Source organism: Trachypithecus francoisi, unplaced genomic scaffold, assembly GCF_009764315.1.
Source record: "Trachypithecus francoisi isolate TF-2019V2 unplaced genomic scaffold, Tfra_2.0 Lachesis_group20, whole genome shotgun sequence".
NCBI classification, from domain to species: Eukaryota; Metazoa; Chordata; class Mammalia; order Primates; family Cercopithecidae; genus Trachypithecus; species Trachypithecus francoisi.
The window spans coordinates 8,909,404-8,934,799 of NW_022681466.1; the positions used below are offsets into that span (position 1 = coordinate 8,909,404).

At 48.9% G+C, this 25,396-nt stretch overlaps 2 protein-coding genes and 1 pseudogene across 16 annotated transcripts in view; all 3 read left to right on the forward strand.

The window, feature by feature from the left end:
• The window catches only part of SEPTIN9 (septin 9), a 215,970-nt gene extending 211,340 nt beyond the window's left edge, over nucleotides 1-4,630 (forward strand). For all 14 annotated transcript variants that reach the window (XM_033182325.1, XM_033182327.1, XM_033182326.1 and 11 more), the window contains 2 exons: nucleotides 1,319-1,370; nucleotides 2,551-4,630. In XM_033182325.1, the coding sequence (XP_033038216.1) occupies nucleotides 1,319-1,370; nucleotides 2,551-2,686 (188 nt within the window). In that variant the 3' untranslated portion in view covers nucleotides 2,687-4,630. The remainder of the gene's footprint in view (nucleotides 1-1,318; nucleotides 1,371-2,550) is intronic.
• LOC117066572 lies at nucleotides 2,933-4,630 on the forward strand (the record flags this gene model as incomplete). Its single annotated transcript, XM_033181947.1, is given in 2 exon segments — nucleotides 2,933-3,167; nucleotides 3,170-4,630. Coding segments are annotated over 2 exon segments (717 nt in total), but the record flags the coding sequence as incomplete, so codon positions are not given.
• Nucleotides 3,732-9,617, forward strand: LOC117066751 (annotated as a pseudogene). Its single transcript, XR_004430490.1, has 2 exons — nucleotides 3,732-3,858; nucleotides 9,207-9,617. The product of XR_004430490.1 is annotated as an uncharacterized LOC117066751 (transcript).
• The last annotated feature ends 15,779 nt before the right edge of the window (nucleotides 9,618-25,396 follow it).

Below are 25,396 nucleotides of genomic sequence, written 5' to 3' on the forward strand. Positions count from 1 at the left end.
TATACCTGTATACCCCATTTCCTTTTTTTTTTATTTTTTATTTTTTTATTTTTTTGAGACGAAGTTTCGCTCTGTTGCCCAGGCTGGAGTGCCATGGCACGATCTTGGCTCACCGCAACCTCCGCCTCCTGGGTTCCAGTGATTCTTCTGCCTCAGCCTCTCAAGTAGCTGAGATTACAGGCACCTGCTACCAGGCCTGGCTAGTTTTTGTATTTTTAGCAGAGACGAGGTTTCATCATGTTGGCCAGGCTGGTATCGATCCACCTGCCTCGGCCTCCCAAAGTTCTGGGATTGCAGACATGAGCCACAGCACCCAGCCTTTATGCCCCATTTTCATAAGATAATGGGGATAACAAAGGAATCATGAGAGACACTTGCAGGTGTGTGAAGATGAAATTCATCACACGGGAGGGCACCGGCTGTCTTTTTATTTGCCTTCCCTGCCCGGCTCCCCACCTCCAGTGATGCTGTTCACTGCCTTCCTCGTTAAAAGGCCTTCTGTTGTAACAGTTAATACGTGCCAGGCACTGTGTGTTCATATAGGAGTTATGAAGCACAGCAATAAAATGACCACTCTGAGATGGCCACCAGCTCGAGCCCGAGGGCACTTGTGGGCACCCATGGTCTCCTGCCCAGTCTTTCCTCGTCCCTGAGAAGTGGCCACTGTCCCGAGCTTGGGCTTGTGTGTGTTGTATGCGGTACGTGTGTCCCCGAGCAATGTTTAGCATGGCTGATTCTTGAGCTTGTGAATGGTTGTCCACAGTACGTAGCCCCTGTGTGTGCTGTCCCTGTGTGTGTGTGCTCTGAGCGCAGGCAAGGTGGACGGGGCTGTGTAGGTAACATCCTGTGGGCCATAGGTTTTCTTTAAGATCCCAGCTCTGATTCCTGCCTCATCCCATTCCCAGCAGCCCAGCCCCCTTCCTGTCTTCAGGCCTCTGCTGGGACGTCCTGCTCTCCCTGGTCACCCCAGTGGTGCAGGGAACCAATGCCCTGGCTTCTCCACTGTGGCTTCCTCCCATGCTCCTATTTGGCCTGGTCACTGTGCCATCTCCCATTAGCCAGGAACTTTCTGGAGGGCAGGAGCTGAGCTGTCCAGGAGCAGGAGCTGATACTGGTCACCCCAGTATCCCCCAGACTGAGGCAGTGCCAGGTGTCTTATACTCAGCTGCAGAGCAGGCGGTTCCCCTGCCTTCCCGCCCCTGGGGCCGCCCTCGGGCTCTGCTCTTGGCCCTAGCATTGCTGGGCACGGGGAGAGAGGCGGGGTCCGGGCAGAGCTTCTCCACCAGGACATTAAAGCCCCTCCTGTCTCCTCTCCTAGTTGAAAACACCACACACTGTGAGTTTGCCTACCTGCGGGACCTTCTCATCAGGTGAGAGACAGGGGGCTTGGGTGGGGCTGACGGCTCATCCCTAAGAGGCCCTACAGCAGGTGGGGGTGGAGGGTGTGGGGCTGAAGCCCTGGGCAGACTGGGCGCACCCTGCCACCTGCCTGCCCTGCCCTTGGAAGATCTTGGAAGCCCATCTTCTAAAAAGAAAACCCACTGGGAAATGAAGCAAGCAGTGAAGATCTTTTTTAATCCCTGCGAGGTTGGCTGGATGGGAAGGCTAAGCGCTGGTCCACTGTGGCCCGGCCCGTTAGAGCTGCCTGGTGGCCACTAAGGGCCCAGTGAGGCCTCATGTGTCGGCCCTGTCGGCAGCATGGGATGTCTCCAGCTCCGACCCCAGTGGCCTCTGACCCCTACCCCTTTCACCTGGCTGAGGCTTCTTGTTTCCTTTGAGTCTGGGCAAGGAGGGGAAGCCCTGTTAGAGAGGGTGCCAGGTAGGTGGTCCCTGGAGTGTGAGCCCCGGCCTGGGCAGGTGAACAGGGTTGGAGGCCTCCTGCCAGAGTGCCAGGGGCTCCTCAGTTCTTCCTCAGCAAGCAGGTGGCACAAATGATGGGAATGTTATCGAGAGGAGGGGCCTCCAGGTTGGCAAGGACAGAGGTGGGGGGATTCTGGGAGCCGTTCTGCCATCGTGGGGAGACTGGGCTTTCCAACTTCCCTCCAAAATATTCCTCCTGAGATGCAGAGGAATGAAAATCTGAGTTCAGGACTTTTTTTTCCTGGGGACAAGGGCACCTCAGCCCTTTGCCCCAGGCCACCTGCCTGCCACAGGCCATAGCCCTGGAGGCCGGCTATCACCCACTGCCTCGTCCCTGCCAGTACCCTGGACACAGGCCTGGAGCAAGAACGCTCCAGCCCTGTCCCTCTGAGTCTGTGCACTGTCCCTGGGCCTTGGACCAACCACAGGGTGGACCCAGAGGGAGACACATGCATTGGAATATGTGTGTCCTGACTGAGTCTGGGCTTACCGGGGGGATTGACCCTTCCCCCCAAACGTGTACCAGATCTGGTCCAATGTGGTGGGCCTGGGGGACTCCATGGGGAGCCAAGCAGCGGGGATGGGGAGTGGCAGGGGGGCAGGCGGGCCTGAGTCTGAGGCAGGCTGAGCAGGGGCCGTGCCCCGCTGCCCCCGCCCCCCACCTCACTGACCTGCATGCTCCCCCACCAGGACGCACATGCAGAACATCAAGGACATCACCAGCAGCATCCACTTTGAGGCCTACCGCGTGAAGCGCCTCAATGAGAGCAGTAGTGCCGTGGCCAATGGTGTGGAGGAGAAGGAACCAGAAGCCCCGGAGATGTAGACGCCGCCTTGCCCGCCCCCGGGATCCTGCCCCCAAGTCTTTTCCGTCCCCCCCAGGCCCTCCCACTGCCCCATTTTATTTTATATGATTTTCTCCATTTGTCATCATTCCCCACCCCTTCGACATGCTGCCAGGAAACAAGGGAAGGGGCCTCCCTTTGAGTGAGTCAGTGATGAGCCCGCGGCTTCCCCAAGGTTGTGGGGAGGCTGTGCTCGAGCCAGAAGCAGGGGTGAGAGCACCCACTGAATTGACGTGACCCTCCGTCCCCAGGCCTGGCTCCCCGAGGGCTCAGAAGAGCAGCTTCGGTGGGCAGATCATCCGTCCGTGTGGGCTTCTCAGTGCCAGGGGCCTCGGGGTGGGGGCCAGGCCTCGCACGTGCTGAGGGGCTCGGTGGGCTGCAAGCTCCCCTCCGTCCCCATCGGCCCTGTCCCCTGGAGTGTGTCAGAGCCCAGGGGAGAATGGAGCCCATCAGGGGCACCTGGACCCCTGCCCACCCCGTGGCGTGGCCATCACTCAGCCCCCACCCCTGCCCTGCTCCTAAGGGTAGAAAATCCCAGGGTCCCTGGCCACCGGCTGCTCAGCCACTCCAAGCCCTGTGGCAGCCACCCGTCCTGGAGCAGAAAGTGCCTTTATCTCAGCCATCCGCAGGCTGCTCTGCGGAGACAGGCTGGAATGAGGGAGGCGTCTTCATCTCCCTGCCATCCCCCTCTCATGCCACCCCTCCCACAGGGCTGCAGGTGCTGCTGATGCACTGGGATGTGATTGAGGATAAAAAGGAAGGAAAGATGACCCCCACTCCCTCATCCCCCAGTTTTGAAAAGGTCCAAGCAAGTGAGTCTGGTGGAGGAGCTGAGGGAGGGAGCCATGGAAGGTGCCAGAAGGAAGGCTGGCGGGGGCATGTGTGGGCCGTGGCTTGGACTGGTCAGAGTGGCCTGAGCTGCCCGGCGGTTGCCCTGCCCAAGTGACCAGGAAGTTGTGTGTGTGTCCACGTGTGTGTGTGTGTGTGTGTATCCGTCTGTCTGTCTAGTGTCTGGGTTTGGCCCAAGACTGGGCTGTGGTTACATTAATGCCCAGCCAGCCACCCCCGCCACTCACCCCTCCTGGCCCAGGCCTTGCTGACTCTGTGATCTGGGGAGGTGGGAGGCCAGGCGAGCCTGACTCTGTTGTCCTACGCATGCCTGGGCCCCTCCCCTCAGGGCCATGGTAACAAACCCCTAGGAAGGAGAGACTGGGCGTCAGGGGTGCACAGTCCACAGTGAGCTGAAGAGTGAGGTTTCATGGTAACATGGCCCCGCCCCTCACCCTCCATCCCCACAAGGGGACCTGTGGGGCTTGTCTTTGCAGGGCACAGATGACCAAAGTCCCTTCCTGCTTCCTGTTCCCTGTCTTGCTCTGGGGAGAAAGAGGAGCCTGATGAGACTCCACACGAGTAGACACATCACTAGGTGCATCTGCAGGCACCGGGCTGGCTGCTTGCAGCCAGGAGAAGGGCAACTGGAGGGAGCGTGCGTGTGAGTGTGTGTGTGTGTGTGCATGGAAATCCGGGCATTGGATGTCTGACTCCCTCCCCACCCAAGAGAGGAAGGACCCCTCACCACCTCCATCGGTGGGACAGTTTACTTGCCAACTTGCCGTGTTTTTGCCAAAACCAAGATTTTGAAGGAAATGAGTGGCCAGCGCCAGGGCCCAGGCCATGTGGCCTGCCCAACCTCAACGTCGCTGGGTGGCAGGGTGGGGCGGGGGGTGGGCAGCAGCATCCCAGCCTAGAGATGCTTCACTTTCCTTCTCTGTAACCAGACTGAAAAATTGTTCGTTTCATCAGGCTCTGTTCTTCAATGGCCTTTTGCTACGTGCCTCCCAAGAAATTTGTCTCTTTTTGTATAAATGACAAAGTGTTGAAAATGTATTTCCTGAAATAAATGTTTCAAATGCAGAAACCCAGAAGGCTCCTGAGTGAGAAGGTTTTTTCTGCTCCTGGGGTGCAGTTCTTTGGGCCTCGGGACACGTTCGGGTCAGCTGCAGGTGGACGAGAAGCGTGGGCCAGAAAAGGTAAGGCAGGCGCAGTGGCTCACGCCTGTAATCCAGCACTTTGGGAGGCTGAGGCAGGTGAATCACAAGGTGAGGAGTTTGAGAGCAGCCTGGCCAATATGGTGAAACCCTGTCTCTACTAAAAATACAAAAATCAGTTGCGCATGGTGGTATGTGGCTGTAGTCCCAGCTACGTGGGTGGCTGAGGCAGAAGAATCACTTGAACCCTGGAGGTAGAGGTTGCAGTGAGCCAAGATCATGCCACTGCACTCTAGCCTGGGCGACAGAGCAAGACGCCGTCTCCAAAAAAAAAAAAAAAAAAGTCAGGCCAGGTTAAATCTTGAATTCAGATTCCCAAGATTTAAAACTAACAAACTCCCTGAGAACTTATAATTTCAGAGCACTGTGAAGAGTGAGGATAGCATCAAGGCGGTTGCTGGGGGGTTGTTTAATCTTGGGGTAAAGATTCCCAGGGTCTGAGAAGCACTCATCAGCAGAGATGACTGAAAAGCGAGTGGCAGATCTGAATGCTTTCATTAAAGTGGGGGATCTGAAGGGCGTCCACAGGGGGTGCTGTGAGCTGCTTCTAGTTAATGTATCCTTGAAAAAGTTTTTCTGTTTTATTTTTTGAGACGGGATCTTGCTCTGTAACCCAGGCTGGAGTGCAGTGGCACAATCACAGCTCACTGCAGTCTCTACCTTCTGGGCTCAAGCGATCCTCCCGAGTAGCTGGGACCACAGGCTTGTACCACCACACCTGGCTAACTTTTTCATTTTTTGTAAAGATGGGATCTCACTATGTTGCCCAGGCTGATCTCAAATTCCTGGCCTCAGGTGATCCTCCTGCCTTGGCCTCCCAAAGAGCTGGGATTGTAGGTGTGAGCCACTATGCCTGGCTGAAAATAAGTTTTTCTTTTGGAAGTTTCTATTAGATTGAACTCTGGACTGGTCAGTATTTGACAGTTGTTTTATGCCAACCTAACTCATTCCAAGAGAGCTTGACTCCAAATAGATTAGAACTCAGAGCCTTGGCTCAGTGAGCTTTTCTTTGCATGTGAGCTTAGGAAGTAAGGTTCAGGGAGCTCTGGTCGGGATGCCCTTGGCGTGTGCAGAAGAGGCCTCACCCGGATCCCTTCTCCCACATGTATTGGTGCCCTGCAGCTGCCTTAACAGATGACCATGCAGCAGGGCTGAAATCAGCAGAAATTTATTCTCACAGTTCTAGAGGACAGAGGTCTGAGATCCAGGTGTCCCAGGGCCTCGCTCCCTCCAAAGGTTCTAGGGGAGGATCTTCTCTCCTCCCCCATCTCCTGGAGGCCACTTCACTCCCATCTCTGCCTGTCTTCACACAGCCTTCTCTCTGTCCTGGAGGGTCAAGAGGGCCAAGAGGGCACTCTTCCAGGACTTAGGGCCCACCTTGATTCAGTTCGATCTCATTTAGGTCCTCACCTTCACGACATCTGCAAAGACGCTCTTTTGAAATCAGGTCCCATTCTAAGGTCTGAATGGATGTGAATTTGGTGAGGTAGGAGACACTGTTGGACCCCCTACATCTTCCACCCCCCTGTTTCAGGGCCTCCAGGACAACATGGGCAGCGGAGTGGAGAGTAGGAAAGTCCTAATTTGGGACTCGGAAGGTCTGGATTCCAGGCTGACTGTGCCACCAAAACTTGGGGTTGTCTCAGCCTCTCTGGGCACCCCCTGGCTCTTCTGCCAGGCACCTGACTTCTGCATGTTTTGGAGAAAGCAGACAGGTTCCTCTCTGAATGAACTAATGGGCATTGGCTCTGCGCCATGGGCCGGTGTCTGCCATGAGCACAGGCAGGTTGAGAGTCAGGTCAGCCCCTGTGGGCGGGTGCCAGCCCTAGTCTGATTCCAAAAGAGGGTCTTTGCAGATGTCATTAAGGTAAGGATCTAAATCACTGAGGCCCTTCCGGCTGTGATGACTTTGCCCATCCCCCATCTGAAGCTCCTTGCAGTCCCTCTGCCTTGAAGCCCTCTTCCTACAGACTGAAGTGTCTCCATTTTTACCCCCATTGTCCATCCTTGCACATAGGGAGCCTATCCAATGGCTGCCCTCTTTGGGGCCGACCACCCTCTCCAAGCCCTGGCCTCAGAACTCCAGCTCCTCCCCACTTGGCCAGCATGATCCTCCCAGGCGTCTTGAAGGGGTGGCCTGCCCCTCCACAGCTGTGGGCGTTTCTCGTCAAGTGGAATGAGAGACTTGAGAAAAGAAATGAGACACAGAGACAAAGTATAGAGAAAGAAAAGTGGGCCCAGGGGACCTGCGCTCAGCATACAGAGGACCCACGCCGGCGCCGGTCTCTGAGTTCCCTCAGTATTTATTGATCATTATCTTTACCATCTTAGAAAAAGGGAAGTGGCAGGATGATAGGATCATCGTAGGGAGAAGGTCAGCAGTAAGACATATGAATAAAGATCTCTGTGACATGAGTAAGTTTTTTTTTTTTGAGATGGAGTCTTGCTCATTGCCCAGGCTGGAGTGCAGTGGCCGGATCTCAGCTCACTGCAAGCTCCGCCTCCCGGGTTTACGCCATTCTCCTGTCATAGCCTCCAGAGTAGCTGCGACTACAGGCGCCCACCACCACACCCGGCTAATTTTTTGTATTTTTAGCAGAGACGGGGTTTTTCACTGTGTTAGCCAAGATGGTCTCAATCTCCTAACCTCGCGATCCACCCGCCCCAGCCTTCCAAAGTGCTGGGATTACAGGCGTGAGCCACCTTGCCCAGCCGTGACATGAAGAAGTTTAAGGAAAATTGCTGTGCCTTGATATACATATGTAAACATCTCCATAAACCTTTTCAGTGCATAAAGAGCAGCATTGCCGCTAGCACGTCCCACCTTCAGCCCTAAGGCGGTTTTCTCCTTTCTCAGTAAACAGAACATACAATCGGGTTTTACACCGAGATGTTCCATTGCCTAGGGACGGGCAGGAGACAGATGCTTTTCTCTATCTCAACTGCCAGAGGCCTTCTTTCCTCTACACTAGTCCTCCTCAGCACAGACCCTTCACGGGTGTCAGGCTGGGGGACGATCAGGTCTTTCCCTTCCCACGAGGCCATATTTCAGACTATCACATGGGGAGAAACCTTGGACAATACCTAGCTTTCCTAGGCAGAGGTCCCTGCGACCTTTGGCAGTGTGCGTGTCCCTGGGTACTTGAGATTAAGAGAATGGTGATGACTTTTAACCAGCAGGCTGCCTTCAGGCACTTGTTTAACAAAGCACACCCTGCACAGCCCAAAATCCTTTAAACTTTGAGTCACCACAGCACATGTCTCTTGCAAGGACAAGGTTGGGGGTAGGGTCAGAGATTAACAGCATCTCAAATACAGAACAAAATGGAGTCTCTTATGTCTACTTCTTTCTATATAGACACAGTAACAGTCTGATCTCTCTTTCTTTTCCCCACAGCGTCTCATGCCCCTAAACCACACCCAGCCAGCCCCTGCCCCCTAAGCCATGGTCATCTCATTGACCAGACCATCCCTGGTACCCAGCCACCCTGCACTGCCCATCTAGCGAGGCTGAGGGGAGGCCCTCCTGCCACCCAACCAAGCAAGTCTCCTGCTGTAGAACCAGAGTGACCACTGTTCCAATTTGCCCAAAAATGAGGGTTTTCCAAGCACACAGGACTTTCAGTGCTAAAATCAGGAAAGCCTGGGTAAAGTGGGCAAGTTGGCCACCCTGGGTGGGATCCCTGTGCCACCCCGACCCCTCTCCTGCCTCTTGGGGCCCTGGCCCCTACGCTTGTTCAACCCCAGAGGTTTGAAGGAGCTGCACGGACCAGGTCGTTCCCAAGGAAGGACCCGGGGAGAGCAGGAAGGCCCCGAGAACGGGCCCCATTCTCACACTGGCTCTGAGCTCCTGCATGGGAAGTGGGGAATCTCATGGGGGCTGTGGAGACCGTGTGTCCCTGCTTCCTCCCCTGCTCCAGGCCGCAAGGTTTGAATCCACGAAAGAAAGTACAATCAACAAGCAGGCTTTGGGCTTTTCCAGACACAGCCTTGTAGAAACCCTGCATCCCCCGGAGCTCAGGGGCCAGGTGAGGATGCTGGCAGGTGGGCTCCACTCAGCTCCACCTGGATGCACCTGGGAGAAAGCTGGATGGGAACCCAGTGAGCCCACTGGGCGGGGACTGTGCTTGGAACCTCCTCTTAGATGTGCATGTCCTTTCTCCTATTTTATTTTATTAATTTTTTTGAGGCAGAGTCTCACTCTGTTGCCCAGGCTGGAGTGCAGTGGCGCAATCTTGGCTCACTGCAGCCTCTGCCTCCCAGGTTCAAGTGATTCTCGTGCCTCAGCCTCCCGAGTAGCTGGGATTATAGGCGTACACCACCACACCCAGCTAATTTTTGTATTTTTAGTAGAGACAGGGTTTCACCATATTGGCCAGGCTGGTCTTAAACTCCTGGTCTCAAGCGATCCGCCCACCTCAGCCTCCCAAAGTGCTGGGATTACAGGCATGAGCCACCACGCATGGCCAACTCTCTCCCATTTTAACACACTACTTTCTGACTACAAAAGTGGCATGTACAATGGGAAATGTCAGAATTAAACACCCCAGGAAGACACTCAAAAGCCTCTGTGATGCTCCCTCCGGTCCTGGTCCTGCGGTGTCGGCCTCTGGTCTCCCCTCTGGTGCGGCATCCTTACCACTGCAGTAACTGGGAAGAAACGTTCCCCTTGCATTGCTCTAAATCCCGCTGGATCTGGTTTTGGGGGTGCTGGGCTGCTGCCCAGGAGACTGGAAAGGGAGGAAGGCATGGGCCCCTGAGGGCTTCGAAAGCACTCTGTGCCGTGAGGATCCCACTTCCTGCACTCCCAGAAAGTGGCTGGTATTTTTCTGCTCCAGCAGGGAGCCCAGGTGAGGTTCTCTAGGTAGGTGGAAAGGTAGTTGGAGCAGGCTTCAAGAGCAGAGCCCAGCAGAGCACCCGGCCTCCTCCCATTGCCCCGCTCCTTCCTCTCCTCTCCTCCCCTCCCCTCCCCTCCCACCCTTTTGGAAGCAAGGAAGGGAGAGGCTTCCACCCAGGTTGGGCCCAGCTCAGATGTCCTGAGTGGTGGGAATCTGTGCAGGGCCCGGGAGCAGGAATGCTTTACAGATATTGGAGCCGCCTCAAGGCATGGCCAGGAGGGGCCGGAGAAGCAGAACCAGCTGCATAGGGGACGCTGGGCTGGCGCCTGCACATGGGACAGTCATTGATTAAAATCTCACTTGTAAGGAGCCTGAATCTTCGGGTCCTCCTCAGAGAGTCCCAGGTAAGCTGTGTTCCCTGGGTTGATTCCAGGCTGGGCCAGCCTGGGCTGGGCTGCAGACCTCTGGGGACTGCCCACCCAACCCTGTACCACCACGCTCCCTGCTCCTCCTGAAGGCCTTGGCCTTCAGTAAAATGCAAAAAGTTAAATGTTCTGGTTTTTCTCTGATAATAGAAGCAATGCCTGTCCACTGTAGAATGTTGGGAAAATAGAGAAGGGCAAGACCAACAACAGGCACGGAACCCCACCCTGCAGGTCAGCCGGCCTGTGCGTGGGAGTTAAAACAAAACGCTTTTGCAAACATTTTTTTTCCCCCAAACAAAATTAAGCTCCGATTGTGCATATCATTTGATAATCAAAATTATTTTTTGAAAACTGAATTTTAATAGCTATACTGTACTCCATTATATCAACATATGGAATGAAATGATGATTTCTAAATTTTTACTCTTGTCACCTGGGCTGCAGTTGGAGGCCTGGTGGGGGTCCATGTGGAGACTGACTGAGCCGTCCCTGTCCCTCCTCCAAGATAACAGAAGTGCCTGGTGCTTGGCAAACTCACTTAGAAGGAGCAAGAAGCAACCGGGATGGCTCAGAAGCCCGTGGTGGAGTAGTCGTGTAAACGAAGGACAAGAGGAGGCCAAGGACTGGTTTCCCCTTCTCCTTCCCACTCCCACCCCTCCCCTCTTTCCCATCAAGTCTCTGGTGTCTGCCTTCAGGCTCATGGATGGGCAAAGTGTCCTTTGAGAGTTTGCCTGCCAACCCTCAGAGTCACACACACGAAGGTCTCCAGGAGCTCGGAAGGTCAGGCACAAAGTCACTCCTTGACGCTATTTATTGAAATGTCCGTTTTATGAGCACTTTTCCTTTGTAGACTCAACAGGGTCTCCCTCTGTTGCCCAGGCTGGAGTGCAGTGGTGCGATCATGGCTCACTGCAGCCTGAAACTCCTGGGCTCAAGCAATCCTCCTGCCTCAGTTCTCTGAGTAGCTGGGACTACATGTGTAAGACACTACGCCTGGCTAATTAAAAAAAAAAAAAAAAAGTAAGCCGGGCACAGTGGCTCATGCCTATAATTCAGCACTTTGGGAGGCCAAGGCAAATGGATCACCTGAGGTCAGGAGTTCGAGACCAGCCTGGCCAACATGGTGAAACCCTGCCTCTACTAAAAAGAATACAGAATTAGCTGGGCATGGTGGCACACGCCTGCAATCCCAGGTAATCCCAACTACTCAGGAGGTTGAGGCAGGAGAATCACTTGAACCCAGAAGGTAGAGGTTTTAGTAAGCCAAGATCACGCTACTGCACTCCAGCCTGGGCGACAAGAGTGAAACTCTGTCTCAAAAAATAAAAATAAATAAACTTAAAAAGTAGAGGTAGGGTCTCTCTACGTTGCTCAGGCTGGTCTCAGACTCCTGGTCTCAAGTGATCCTCCCACCTTGGCCTCCCAAAGTGCTGGGACTGCAGGTGTGAGCCACTGCACTGGGCTCAGCTTGGCATGTCTTGAATTTGGGTCGACGTGAAGGAGTCCAGGAGGTCATTCCTCACAGATCGCTTATTGAGGAACCCCCCAGAGGTCAGAGTGGGGGTGAGTGAGGGGAGAGAGGGGCTACAGGCAGATGCAAGGGGTCCCTGGGATTGCTGGTGTCAGTCCAGGCCCAGGGACACAGCCAAGTGGAGAGAATGTGGGATTGGAGCACAGGGGCCGGGCTGGAGGCCTGCTTTGCTGCATGTGCTTGGGCCTGGGGTTAACAGTCCGAGCCTCAGTGAGCTCATCTGACAAATGGGGATGAGGACCACCATGTAGTCACCATTCGACACTCGGGGGGAGAGAGGCAAGAAGGAGCCCCTGGCGGGATGAATTCTGACCCAAGCCAAGAGCCACTGTGGCGCCAGCACCAACCTACACTAGGTTCTATATCCGTCATCACATTAGCTCCTCTGAGAGCCGTGAAGGGTGGGCCGTGCCCGCTCCCTTTCCGGGTCTGCTGAGCGGCTCTGGAGCCCAGGTTTGTGTTTAGCCTGGGCTGTTTCCCTGCTGCACCCTCTGCCTTGTGCTCCCAGCAGGGCACTGCGGCATCGTCCGGTTTTAGCAGGGTGAGGCGGCTCCCACACACATGTGATGCAGAAAGTCCTCCACACCCCCAGCCAGCTCTCCGTGGGTCCTGTCCAGGGCCCTGCCCCGCACCGCCCACTACTGCTGCCGGGCAAGCCTCAGATTCCACCGGGATTCGGAGAGGTTGCAGCTGAATCAATGCTGAGAGCCCATCGGAGAAAACATCTTCCTTCCCTTTCAAAGAGGACAGTTATGCATAATTAGAATAAAAAGGGGGTATAAATAATTAAAGCGGCCCAGAATGAGTGGTTCTTGAACCATCTGCCTGATTTAAAAACTAATTACTTGGAGACTGGTGGCTGCACGGAGCTGTGCATGGGAGCTGTGCACGCTCCTCACGATGCTCACCGCCTCCTCTTCAGGCACCAGGGCTGGCGGCATCGGCCTGATCATCCAGTCCTGGCACGTAGAGCACTGCCACAGCCTCCTCCATCTCCCTGATTAATAACTTCATCAGAGCCCTAGACCAGAAGGAAATGTAAGTCCTCTGAAGGAAACGGCCGCACGGTGGAGCCAGCAGCAGTCTCTCCCAGCAGGTGAGCCGGGAGGTGTGGACCCAGTCTCAGGCAGGTTAGTGGAGCCCCAGATTCAACCCAAGGAATGACTCATTACAGGGGCTCGGCAGGACCTAAGGATCTTTACTATTTTTCTAAGGGTCCAAGGCACACTCTCCACATACAGCCCTCACCCTGTCCCTGGAGGGAGGGAATTGGATCTCGGCTCTGATTCTTCTGCAAGAAGAATCACTAGGCGTGGTGGCTCGCACCTTTGGTCCCAGCCACTCAGAGGGCTGAGGCAGGAGGATCGCTTGAGCCCAGGAGTTCGAGGCTGCAGTGAGCTATGGTCACACCACTGCACTCCAGCCTGGACAACAGGCTGACCCTGTCGCGTCTACATGGGAAAAGTACTCAAAAGACAGATATTTCAATAATATTATAATAATAGTTATATTTTGCCTTGCAGGTGAGTGGAGGAATCCTGTAGGAAGCCCCTCTCCTCATCCAGCCCCCATCCCTTGCCCTTCGCTACTCCTCTGCCTTGGAGACTTGCGTGGACTGTCAGTCCCTGCACAGCAGCCTGGGAGTGGGGCAGGGTGGGGTCGGGGGACAGAAATACCCTGTCCTGTAACAATTAACCCTGACATTTCCTTGGTACAGGTTCTCATCCTTGTGTTCCCTCTGAAGAGGGCACCTCAGGGGCTGCTGCTCCACTTCACAGATGAGGAGCGAGAGGTCAAGAAGGTTCAGAGTCATGCAGCAGAGAGTGGCGGAGATGACCTGGACTTCAGACTTCGTCCTTAGGGAGCTTTATGTTCGGGTGCTGCTTGGGGACAGCTCTTCCTGTGCCCCCACCTTCTCTGGAAGGCAGCCAGGGCTGAAGCACGGCCACCTCACAACGCGTTGTGCTGGGACATGTAGGGTCTCAGAGTGAGGTATGTGTGTGTGCGTGAGTGTGTTTTTGTGTGCACATGTGAGAATTCCGGTAAACGCACACACCTCACAGCACAAAATGTGGGGAAAGACACAGGATCCAAAACAGCCTGCCAGGCTGGGCCTTGTGTGTGTGGGTTTAGCCCTGAGTGGGGAGGTGTTGAGATTAGCTGCGCTCTCGGATGAGGGTGGAGAAGTGCTGCCACTGCCTGCCACTGCATGGCACCCAGCTGTGAGATGACCCCTCTACTGACACAGGCAGAATCAATTACAAAATCAACATTGCAAACTCAGGAATGGGAACCAGGGATATCCATCTACATACATCAAAATGGTTAAACGGGGGAAAACAAACGCACTGTCCATCTGCAAACTGCCTGCAGTTAAACCCTCAGTGAGTCAACCCTTCAAGGTGGCATCAGCAGGGGAGAAAATTTCAGCTCCAGCCTCTCTGAGTTTTTCTTATCTATGCTGTGCTTTCCTAAAGGCTGATTTCTTTTAGGTAATGCACATCCTCCCGTCTCCATCAGATTTTCTTTGTAAGCTCTTAGACTGTGTTCATTTGCAAAGGTCATCAAAGGGCAGTTTTCTCTGGAGCTGGTTTTGAATCCTGGTTCTTCTACTTACCAGCTGGGTGACTTTAGATGGGTGATTTAACCTGGGTCCTCAGTCTCCCCATCTATAAAATGGTAACGATAGTACCCAATTCATAGGATTGTTGTGATTAAATAAGTTAGTTCATGTGAAGCACTTACAATAGTGTCTGGGCAATGAGAGTTCAATAGATGTGAGCCATCATTATCACCATTGACATCACCACCACCATCATCATCATCATCATCGCTATCAACATTACCATCATCATCCTCACTATCATTATCACTATCATCACCATCACTACCATCACCACCATCACTATCATTAACATCATCACCATCATCATCACCATCTCCATTATTATCTTCATCATTATTATCACATCAGCAGTATCATCACTACTATGATCACCATCGTCACTATCATCATCCCATCATTACCACCATCACCATCTTTATCATCACTATCATTATCATAATCACCATGACTATCATGCCCAGCAGCATCACCATCATCAATACCATTACTATTATGATCACCATCACCACCACCATTATCCCATCATTATCATTTTCACTATCACCATCATCACCACTACCATCATCATCTCATCACCATCATTATCACCATCATCATCATTATCATCATCACCATCTCCATCATTATCATTATCATCACATCATCAGTATCATCACTACTATGATCACCATCACTACTACCATCATCCCATCATTCTCACCATGATTATCATCACCATCACCAACACCATCATCAGTATCATCATTACTGTGATCACCATCATCCCATCATTATCACGATCACCATCATTATCATCATCACCATAACTATCACTATCATTACCATCATCACCATCACCATAATCAGTATCATCACTACTGTGATCACCATCACCACCATCATCCCATCATTATCTCTATCGCCATCATTATCAACACTACCATCACGATCATCACCATCATCACCACCATCACCATCATCTCCGTGAACATCACCATCACCACCATTACCATCATCATCACTACTACTTTACCATCAATGTAAGGTACCTACTGCCTTACCTAGCACCATTGATGTCGCTGTAATTATTATCATCACCATCACCATAGTCATAACGATTGTCACACAACCATCAATACCATCATCCTTTTCCCCATCATCACCATCAACAACATCCTGAAACTGAAATAAAGAAAAAGGCCCTGCTGTGGCCTCATCTTGCCCCTCTGCCCTGGAATCAGGAGGAGTAAAAACCAGCCAGGTAGAGGGCAGAACTGACAGCAAAGGAGAAATTGGGCTGTTGGCTGCCTAGGCCTGGCCGGCACTACTCCTCCTGGGATGTAGCAGCTTTCTGAGCATGTCCTCGGTGTGAGACTTCCCTGCGCTGCTTCTCCCTGAATGTTCACAACAGTCCCACAGGGCAGGTGCCATCATGGTGAAGTTGAGGTGCAGAGAGGTCAAGTTCACTTTGGCCAGGGTGCACAGCTGGTGAGGGACTGAGTCAGGATGTAAAACATTGCCTGATCTGTGGTCCAGTGGCTTCCACTCCAGTTCACTGCCCACGGTAGGGGTGGAGGTGGGGGTGGCAGGCTCCCTGTTGCCTCAGACTGACGAAGTGCTCAAGGCTGGCTCTGTGTACTGGGACCTCTCTCCTGGGCCCTGAACCCTAGCATCTATTTTAAAATGTTGTGGAGACCTACTCATGGAGGGAGCACCATGCTGGGCCCGGGAGGAACAAAGCGGGCAAACAAGGCAAGACTCTGAGCCTGGGGGCGGCCGGTTGGGTGGGGAGGACAGACATGTACACAGAGCGTCGTAATATGATGAAGCCAGTGCCATGACAGAGGCGCATGGAGGCCAGGAGGGGCATCTACCCTTTTTTGGCCAGGGCCAATGCTGAGGGTCAATTATGTCCTTTATATTCTTTATAAATTACACAATCTCAGACTTTTTTTTTTTTTTTTTTGAGACAGAGTCTTGCTTTGTCACCCAGGCTGGAGTGCAACGGCGCAATCTCAGCTCACTGCAACCTCCACTTCTGGGTTCAAGTGATTCTCCTGCCTCAGCCTCCTGAGTAGTTGGGATTACAGGCATGCGCCACCACGCCTGGCTAATTTTTGTACTTTTTAGTAGAGATGGGGTTTCACCATGTTGGCCAGGCTGGTCTCGAACTCCTGACCTTGTGATCCACCCACCTTGGCCTCCCAAAGTGCTAGGATTACAGGTGTAAGCCACCACACCCGGCCTCAGCTACTTCTTTATAGTAGTGTGAAAATGAACTAATATGCATTCGTCGAGTTTCTTGGATCTATTGACTGATCTCTTCAGATTTTGGAAAATTCTCAACTATTCCTCAAATATTTATTCTTCCTCATGCTCCTTTTCTTCTTTCTGGGGCTCCAATTTCATGTATGTTGATATTTTCCCAGTTCTTCAATACTCTGTTGTTCTGTCAAAACATTTTATTTTGTTAATTATTTTTCTCTTTGAATTTTAGTTTGGATTAATTTCTATTTACTAGTCTTTAAGATCCTTTCAGTTTTATTGATCTTTTCTTCTATTGTGTTCAATCTGCTGTTAAACCCATCAAACGAACTCTTTGTATCTAATATTACAGTTTTCTTCTCTAGAATTTCCATTTGGTTATTTTATAGTTTCCATTTCTGTGCTGAAATTTCCCATCTGTTCACACATGCTGTCTACCTTTCCCACTAGATCTTTTAACATCTTTATTTCAGTTTATTTAAGGTTTTTGTCTAATAATTCCAACACTCGATCATCTGTGGGTCCACTTCTATTGGTAATTTTTCCCCTGGTTATTAGTCACATTGCCCTGCTCCTTTGCATGTCTTGCAATTTTTTTAGTCTGAAATGTGGTATATTTTTTAAAAGTGGTGCCTATAGTAAGTATATGTCTCCTGGAAAAAGAATGTGCCCCTTCTTCTACTGGGCCATTAGTGTGAGGGACTGAGTCAATCTAATATGCAGTTGACTTGGATCTGGGCTTTAATGAAGCTTCGGTTAAAGTCACTTCACCACTCACTTCAAATGTTTTGAAGGTAGGATCAGGTCTTTCCCTTAGGTAAGTGTTTGCAAGAGAAGAGGATAGTATGAAAAACATAACGTGTGCCTGTATTAAAAAGGTCAGAGGGCTTTGAGGATGTAAACATGGTGTATAAAGGTGAATGTTATTAAACAGGATATTGTAACAGTGCAGAGATGGGTGGTAACTTTCAGAGGATGAAAGATCTTATTCTCGAAGCTTTAGGTGTTACAGCTAGGAATGGTAAAAGTAATAACAGATACTATCCTCATGAAGGGCGTTCTCTGCCTGAACCCAATCACTTCAAGGACCCTGAAAGAATTCTCAGAACTCCAAATCAATTGGCCATAGGCCACTGCTGCTTCCACATATTCAAAAAATGCTAACATCCCAGTCCTACTTCCAAACCCCAGCACAGGCTGTGTTGTCGCCCAGGGTAAGTTAACACCAGAAAACAGAAAATTCATTGGTCCTGGCCCAGAGCTCTATGTCCTGGCCTCGCCCAAAAAGGGGGCTCCCATTAGCTAACCTGCTCAGCTCCCTGCCACACTTCCCACAGAGCTTTCCAGCGTTTGTCAGCTCAAGGCAGCCCTTGAAAACTGTAGAATCTGAGGGGGTGTGTATCTAATAAAGTTGGAGCTCTGCAATTTAGCAATTACTGTAACCCACACTTATAATTTAGGGGGTTTCTTGTAATTCTCCTTTGTACTCTTTCTTTTTGAAAAAATATGCAGCCTTAATAGCTTCCTCTTTAATGCTCCAAAGGCCGATATTTGCCACTCCCCATCCCCTGTCAGCTGCAGAGCACAAAAAAAGTGTGCAGATCATGTTGAGGTTGCTTTTCAGGGCTTAGAAAGTTTAATTTAATGCTCAGCATCTCCAAAAGGAAACTGAACTTGCTCCTTGTAATTGTGCATGTCTTCAAAGCTCTGAATTCCTCTCCTAGGTTGGTCATCAGTATGGATTAAAATCTGCTGAGAGGTGTAATCTACCCACCTTTCTACATTCTACTATTAGGCCAGTCTCCTTGCTGCTTCCTGAATGTGCTAGTGTTAATTTTGCTCATCTATCTTTATTTGTGCAGTTACCTGTTTGTTCATTAAAAAAATTTTTTTTTCTTTTTTTGAGAACCTCTATGTGCTAGACTCTAGGCTTACTACCAGGAATCTAAATCATAAAGGACAGGACCACCTCTGTCCAGGAGTTTTGCAGTCTGGAAAGACAGATGACTCTATCCTAACTACACTCAGGATATTATGTGTGATGATTGAGCTGGCATAGAGGGTGATGGAAGCCAGGGGGTGGCACCTAACTCAGACCGAGCTGTGAGAAGTAGCGATTTGGAAGCCAGGCTATGATGGATAAAAAGAGGCGAAAGAGGCAAAGCATGGGAAGGAATGGTCCACAAAGCATACAGAGACTTCTGCTAGAATGCTTCTATTTACAAAAGCTGGATTTAAAATAGAGACAAACCAGAAAACACACAGATGTTCATCAATAGAATAATTTTGATATGTATACAATGGAATTTGACTTAGCAATTAAAAATGACTACTGGTACATGTAACAACATGCTTCATTCTTAAAAATGTTATGTTGAACAGAAAAGTCTATTGCAAAGGGCACATAGTATTTAATCCCATGGAGAATGAAATTCAAGAAGAGGCAAAACTGGCCGGGTGCCTCATGCCTGTAATCCCAGCATTTTGAGAGGCCGAGGTGGGCAGATCACTTGAGGTTAGGAGTTCAAGACCAGCCTGGCCAACATGGTAAAACCCCGTCTCTACTAAAAATACAAAAATTAGCCAGGTATGGTGGCAGACGCCTGTAATCCCAGCTACTCAGGAGGCTGAGGCAGGAGAATTGTTCAAACCCAGGAGGTGGGGGTTGCAGTGAGCCGAGATTGTGCCATTGCACTCTCGCCTGGGCAACAGAGCGAGACTCCATCTCTAAATAAATAAATAAAATAAAATAGAAAATCAAAAAAAGAAGAGGTAAAATTAATCCATAGTGATAAAAACCAGAACTCTGGTTGCCTATAGGGAGGTGGGGAGTCAATGTAAATGGTCTGGGATGATGTAAATAGGCTATTGGATTTCTGGTGGCATGCATTTACACATTTACCCACTCATTGAATTTTAAACTTAAGATCTGTGTATTTCACTGCAGGTAAATTTTGCCTTGATAAAAACTAACCAGTAAAAGAAGAAAAAAGAATCTGAATGTCTCTATCTTTTTACAGAGAGTTTTAGTCCTTTCACATTATTTGTGAGTATTGAGATTGAAGGTAGGACTTATTTCTGCTATCTTGCTTTATTTTTAAAACTATAGTTAACATACTTTCTTGTTATCTCTTATTTTTCTTAATAAGAATACTTAAAGTTTTGAATTCACTTCTAAATTCAACTGTGACTGTATCTTATTATTTTCTAAATAATCTACAATAGGTTTTGATTTCTTTGTTGACCTAATCATTATTAAAAGATGGTTTTAAATTTTCCAAACCATTGAGTGTTTCTGTTAGGGTTTGTTAAAACTTGACCATTAATTTCTGTTTTTCATTTTTTAAACAATTGTGGTTAGGAAATGTAGACTGTGCTCTCACTGCTTTATAGAACAAGACAGAAAACAGACTGTTCTTGGATTAAAAGATGTGTTGTTTTGGTTTATTCAGATGGTCTCAAAATGTCCTCTGTTGTTGAGAGGATTTTTAAAAATCGTTACATATAAGCCTTTTAATATCAAGGTATATTAGTCCATTTTCACACTGCTATGAAGAAATACCCAAGACTGGGTAAATTATAAAGACAAAAAGGTTTAATGGAGTCACAGTTCCACATTGCTGGGGAGGCCTCACAATCATGGCAGAAGGTGAAGGAGGAGCAAAGGCACATCTTACATGGTGGCAGGCAAGAGAGTGTGTCCAGGGGAACTGCCCTTTATAAAAACATCAGATCTCACGAGATTTATTCACTCTCACAAGAACAGCACAGGAAAGTCCCACCCCCACGATTCAATTACCTCCCACTGGGTCCCTCCCCCAACACGTGGGGATTATGGGAGCTACAATTGAAGATGAGATTTGGGTGGGGACACAGCCAAACCATATCACAAGGCCAGCAACCTACCTGTAATGGGTATTTAATTGTCAAAAATTCATGCAGCCAAATAACGTTTGCTACTAAAAGCTTGACTCTGTTTTGTGTTCCTGGACCGTATGAACAGGGCATACTTGCCTCTCTTCTTGGAAAGAGCTTGGTGCCTGGGTCCCATATATCTTTAAACACATATTCCTTGCTTCAGCAAGCAAAGACAGCCCCTACCACCCTACTTTGCCACTGTCAGACTAAGGCAAATATAATAATCTCTCATTTGTGTCCTTGTTCCTTGTGTGGAAAACTTGAAGGCAGCAAGAATGAAAAGTGTTAAAGGATTTTATGTGTTCAATGTATTTAGGCCATATCAGCAGTAATACAAAGTCAAGCATATCTTTTTTAAAAATAGATACATTTAATGAGGGGGAAAAATCCATAAAACCACTGTCAGATATTAGAGCCAGATGTTGTGATTCTGACTTTTAGACAGACCGTAAGGACTACATCTCAGGCTCTGCCCAGTAATTTTCATTTTTTGACCTGGGTCTAGACATTTATCAAATTTTACCTGTGTGTAGATAGAAAAGAAAGTGGTTAGAAATAAAAATGCTGGCTGGGTGCAGTGGCTCATGCCTGTAATCCCAGCGCTTTGGGAGGCCAAAGTGGGTGGATCACCTGTGATCAGGAGTTTGAGACCAGCCTGACCAACATGGAGAAACCCCGTCTCAACTAAAAATACAAAATTAGCCTGGCGTGGTGGCGCACGCCTGTAATCCCAGCTACTCGGGAGACTGAGGCAGGAGAATTGCTTGAACATGGGATGTGGAGGTTTCAGTGAGCTGAGATCGTACCATTGCACTCCAGCCTGGGTAACAAGAGCAAAACTCCCTCCAAAAAAAAAAAGAAAAGAAAGAAAGAAAGGAAGGAAGGAAGGAAGGAAGATGGATGTTGTGATTCAACATATAATCAGTTTTTTAAGTGTTCCATTGATGTTTGAAGAGATGGCATATTATAGCTATTATAGCTGTAGGACGTATGTGTAAACTCTTTCTATCCATCTATCTATGTATTAGTTACCTATTGCTGCATTCAGCGCATAACAGCCCAAACAACAGATATTTCTTTGTTTTTTCTTAACTTTTATTTTAGGTTCAGGGTTAGATGTGCAGGTTTGTTATATAAGTAAACTCATGCCACGGGGGGTTGTTGTACAGATCATTTCATCACCCAGGTACTAAACTTACTACCCAATAGTCACTTTTTTCTGCTCCTCTCCCTCCTCTGACCCTTCACCCCAAGTAGGTCCCAGTGTCTGTTGTTCCCCTCTTTGTGTCCATGTGTTCTCATCATTTAGCTCCCACTTATAAGTGACAACAAGAGGTATTTGATTTTCTGTTCCTACATTAGTTTGCTAAGGATAATGGCCTCCAGCTCCATTCATGCTCCCACAAAAGACATGATCTCGTTCTTTTTTATGGCCACATAGTATTCCATGGTGTATATGTACCACATTTTCTTCATCCAATCTGTCATTGATGAACATTTAGGTTGATTCCATGTCTTTGCTACTGTGAATAGTGCTGCAGTGAACATTTGCATGCATGTGGCTTTAGGGTACAATGATTTATATTCCTTTGGGTATATACCTTGTAATGGGATTGCTGGGTTGAATGGTAGTTCTGTTTTTAGCCCTTTGAGGAATCACCACACTGCTTTCTACAATGGTTGAATTCATTTACACTCCCACCAACAGTGTATAAGTGTTCCCTTTTCTCTGCAACCTCACGAACATCTGCTGTTTTTTGACTTTTTAATAATAGCCATTCTAACTGGTGTGAGATGGTATCTCATTGTGGTTTTGATTAACAACAGACATTTCTAATCTCACAGCTGATGTGGGTCAGGAGCTCAGAAGCAGCTTAACAGGATGGCTCTGACTCAGGGTCTCTCATGAGGTCGTCAAGGTGGAGGCTGGGGCTGCAGTCATCTGAAGGTTTGACCGGTGCAGGAAGATCTGCTTCCAAGGTGGCTCATATGTGTGGCTGTTGGCAGAAGGATTCAGTCCTTGCCATGTGAGCCTCTCTTCACATCATAACTGGCTTCTTCAAGAATGAATGATCCAAGAGAACGAAAGAAAGAGAAGCTGCAATGTCTTTTATAACCTGACCTTGGAAGTGACATACCATCATCAGGATGATAGAATATTCTGTTGATTACACAGACCAACCCCAGTACAGTGTGGGAGCAGAATACACAGGTGCGTGAATACTAAGAGGTAAAGGTCACTGGGGGTCATCCTGGAGGCTGGCTATCACAATCTACCTTTTTATTTGTTTATAGATATAGGTAGAAAGTTGTTCAACCTTATGAATTATATTATTAAAATAATTTGTCTATTTTTTTGTCCTACTGACTATCAAAGACTGAGAGTGACTGTTACTGTTCAGTGTTGTAGATGTAATGCTGTTAATTTTCTTTGCATTTTTGACCATTTAAAAATATCTTTTGAGACAAATTATATTTTATGTTATGTTTTCATTGTGGATTCTGCCCTTAATATAAAATAACTCCACTCATTTTGATGTCTTCTGCTTTTGATTCTGTGATGCTTATTAAGATTTTTATCTCTGTTTTCTGTTTTCTTGCATTTACCTAATAATTTTTGCTGGCTGTTTTAATATTTGACCTCTCTTTAATATTTTTAAATTATAAATTGATAATTTATAATTGTGTATATTATGGGATAAAAATGATTTCTGTTCAAAATAATTCATAAATGCCATGTGGAATAATTAAATCACACTAGTTAACATACCAGTGATGTCAAATACTTAACATTTTTTGTGGTGAGAACATTTAAAATTTACTCTTTTAGCAATGTTGAAATGTATAGCATGCCATTATTAACTATATTCACCATGCTACGCAATAGATCTCAAAAAGCCCTCCTCCATATCCTTTCTGTCCAACTAAGATTTTGTACCCTTTAACCATCATTGCCTCATTTGTGTATCTCTTTAATAACAAATTTCTGGCCGGGCGCGGTGGCTCAAGCCTGTAATCCCAGCACTTTGGGAGGCCGAGGCGGGCGGATCACGAGGTCAGGAGATCGAGACCATCCTGGCTAACATGGTGAAACCCCGTCTCTACTAAAAAATGCAAAAAAACTAGCCGGGCGAGGTGGCGGGCGCCTGTAGTCCCAGCTACTCAGGAGGCTGAGGCAGGAGAATGGCGTAAACCCGGGAGGCGGAGCTTGCCGTGAGCTGAGATCTGGCCACTGCACTCCAGCCCGGGCCACAGAGCGAGACTCCGTCTCAAAAAAAAAAAAAAAAAAAACGAATTTCTTTCGGGTGTGTCTCTTATAAACAACATAGGCTTCTATCTGATTTTTAGTAAGAAAATTTAAATAACTCATTTTTATTGTTATAACAAGTATATATGTACATGTGGGGGGAATATACATATATATATATGTATATGTATATATATATTTTTTTGAGACAAGGTCTCACCCTGTTACCTAGGTTGGAGTGCAGTGGTGTGATCTCGGTTCACGGCAGCCTTGACCTCTTGAGCTGAGGTGATTCTCCCACCTCTGCATACTGAGTAGCTGGGACTACAGGCATGGGTCACCACACCTGGCCAAATTTTTTGTATTTGTAGACATGAGGTTTTGCCATGTCGCTAGAGACTGGTCTTGACTCCTGGGCTCAAATGATCTGACCACCTCAGCCTCCCAAAGTGCTGGGATTACAGGTGTGAGCCACCGTGCCTGGCCCAACTTGTCATTTTAACAGCATCTAAGTTCTTTAGTTCTTTGAACATATTTCTAGTACTTACTTTAAAATCCTTGCTAAATCCAACATCAGGGCTCACTCAAAGAGTCCATTTCTATTGACTGTGTTTTTTTTTTTATTCCAGGTATGGGTTACATGTTCCTGTTTATTTTCATATCTCGTACTTTTTGGTCAAAAACTAGACATTTTAAATATTACAATGCAGTAGCTCTGGATTCCATTTATTTTTATTTATTTTTTTGAGACAGGGTTTCACTTTGTTGCCCAGGCTGGGAGGTGCAATGGTGTGATCTCGGCTCACTGCAACCTCCACCTCCTGGGCTCAAGCAATTCTCCTGCCTCAGCCTCCCAAGTAGCTGGGACTACAGGTGTGTGCCACCACGCCCAGAAAATTTTTTGTTTTTTTAGTAGAGATGGAGTTTCCCTATGTTGGCCAGGCTGGTCTTGATCTCCTGACCTCAAGCGATCCATACGTCTCAAGCCTCCCCAAGTGTTGGGATTATAGGCATGAGCTACTGCGCCTGGCCTGGATTCCATTTATTTTTCTGAGTTTTGTTTTGTTTTTTTTCCTTGCTGGACTTACACTGTGGGATGTCTCCTCTGTGGTATGTGTCTGCTGATCGCTTTGCTCAGATTTTTTATCTTTCAGCCTGCCTTCCCAGGAATCATCCTTGACTCTGCATTGCCTAATGGTGAGCCAATAATTTGGGCGAAGTTTGTGCCCAAACGCCTTGGCCCTACCTAAGCCTTCTTTCCTCTGCCGCTCTGTGTGTGTGTGTGGATTTGGGAGTGCATCCGAAGTCAAGTGTCCCTCGGCCTCCACTCGATGCTGGGCTGGTTCAGGCCCGCCCTGTGCAGGCTCATAGTTCCCCAGTCAGCCCAGTGTTTGTGGTAAGCTTGTTTCAGCCTTTCCAGTGCTCTCTTATTTCTAGGATCTCCCTGTGAAATTTCTTTCTTTTCTTTCTTTCCTTTTTTTTTTTTTTTTTTTTTTTTGGAGATGGAGCCTTGTTCTGTCGCCCAGGTTGGAGTGCAATGGCCTGATCTTGGCTCACTGCAACCTCTGCCTCCCAGATTCAAGCGATTCTCCTGCCTCAGCCTCCCGAGTAGCTGGGATTACAGGCGCGTGCCACCATGCCCAGTTAATTTTTGTATTTTTGTAGTAGAGACAGGGTTTCACCATGTTGGCCAGGCTGGTCTTGAACTCCTAACCCTGTGATTCGCTCACCTCAGCCTCCCAAAGTGCTGGGATTACAGGCGTGAGCCACTGTGCCCGGTCATGAAATTCCTGACTGGTTTGCTGCTTGTCCCA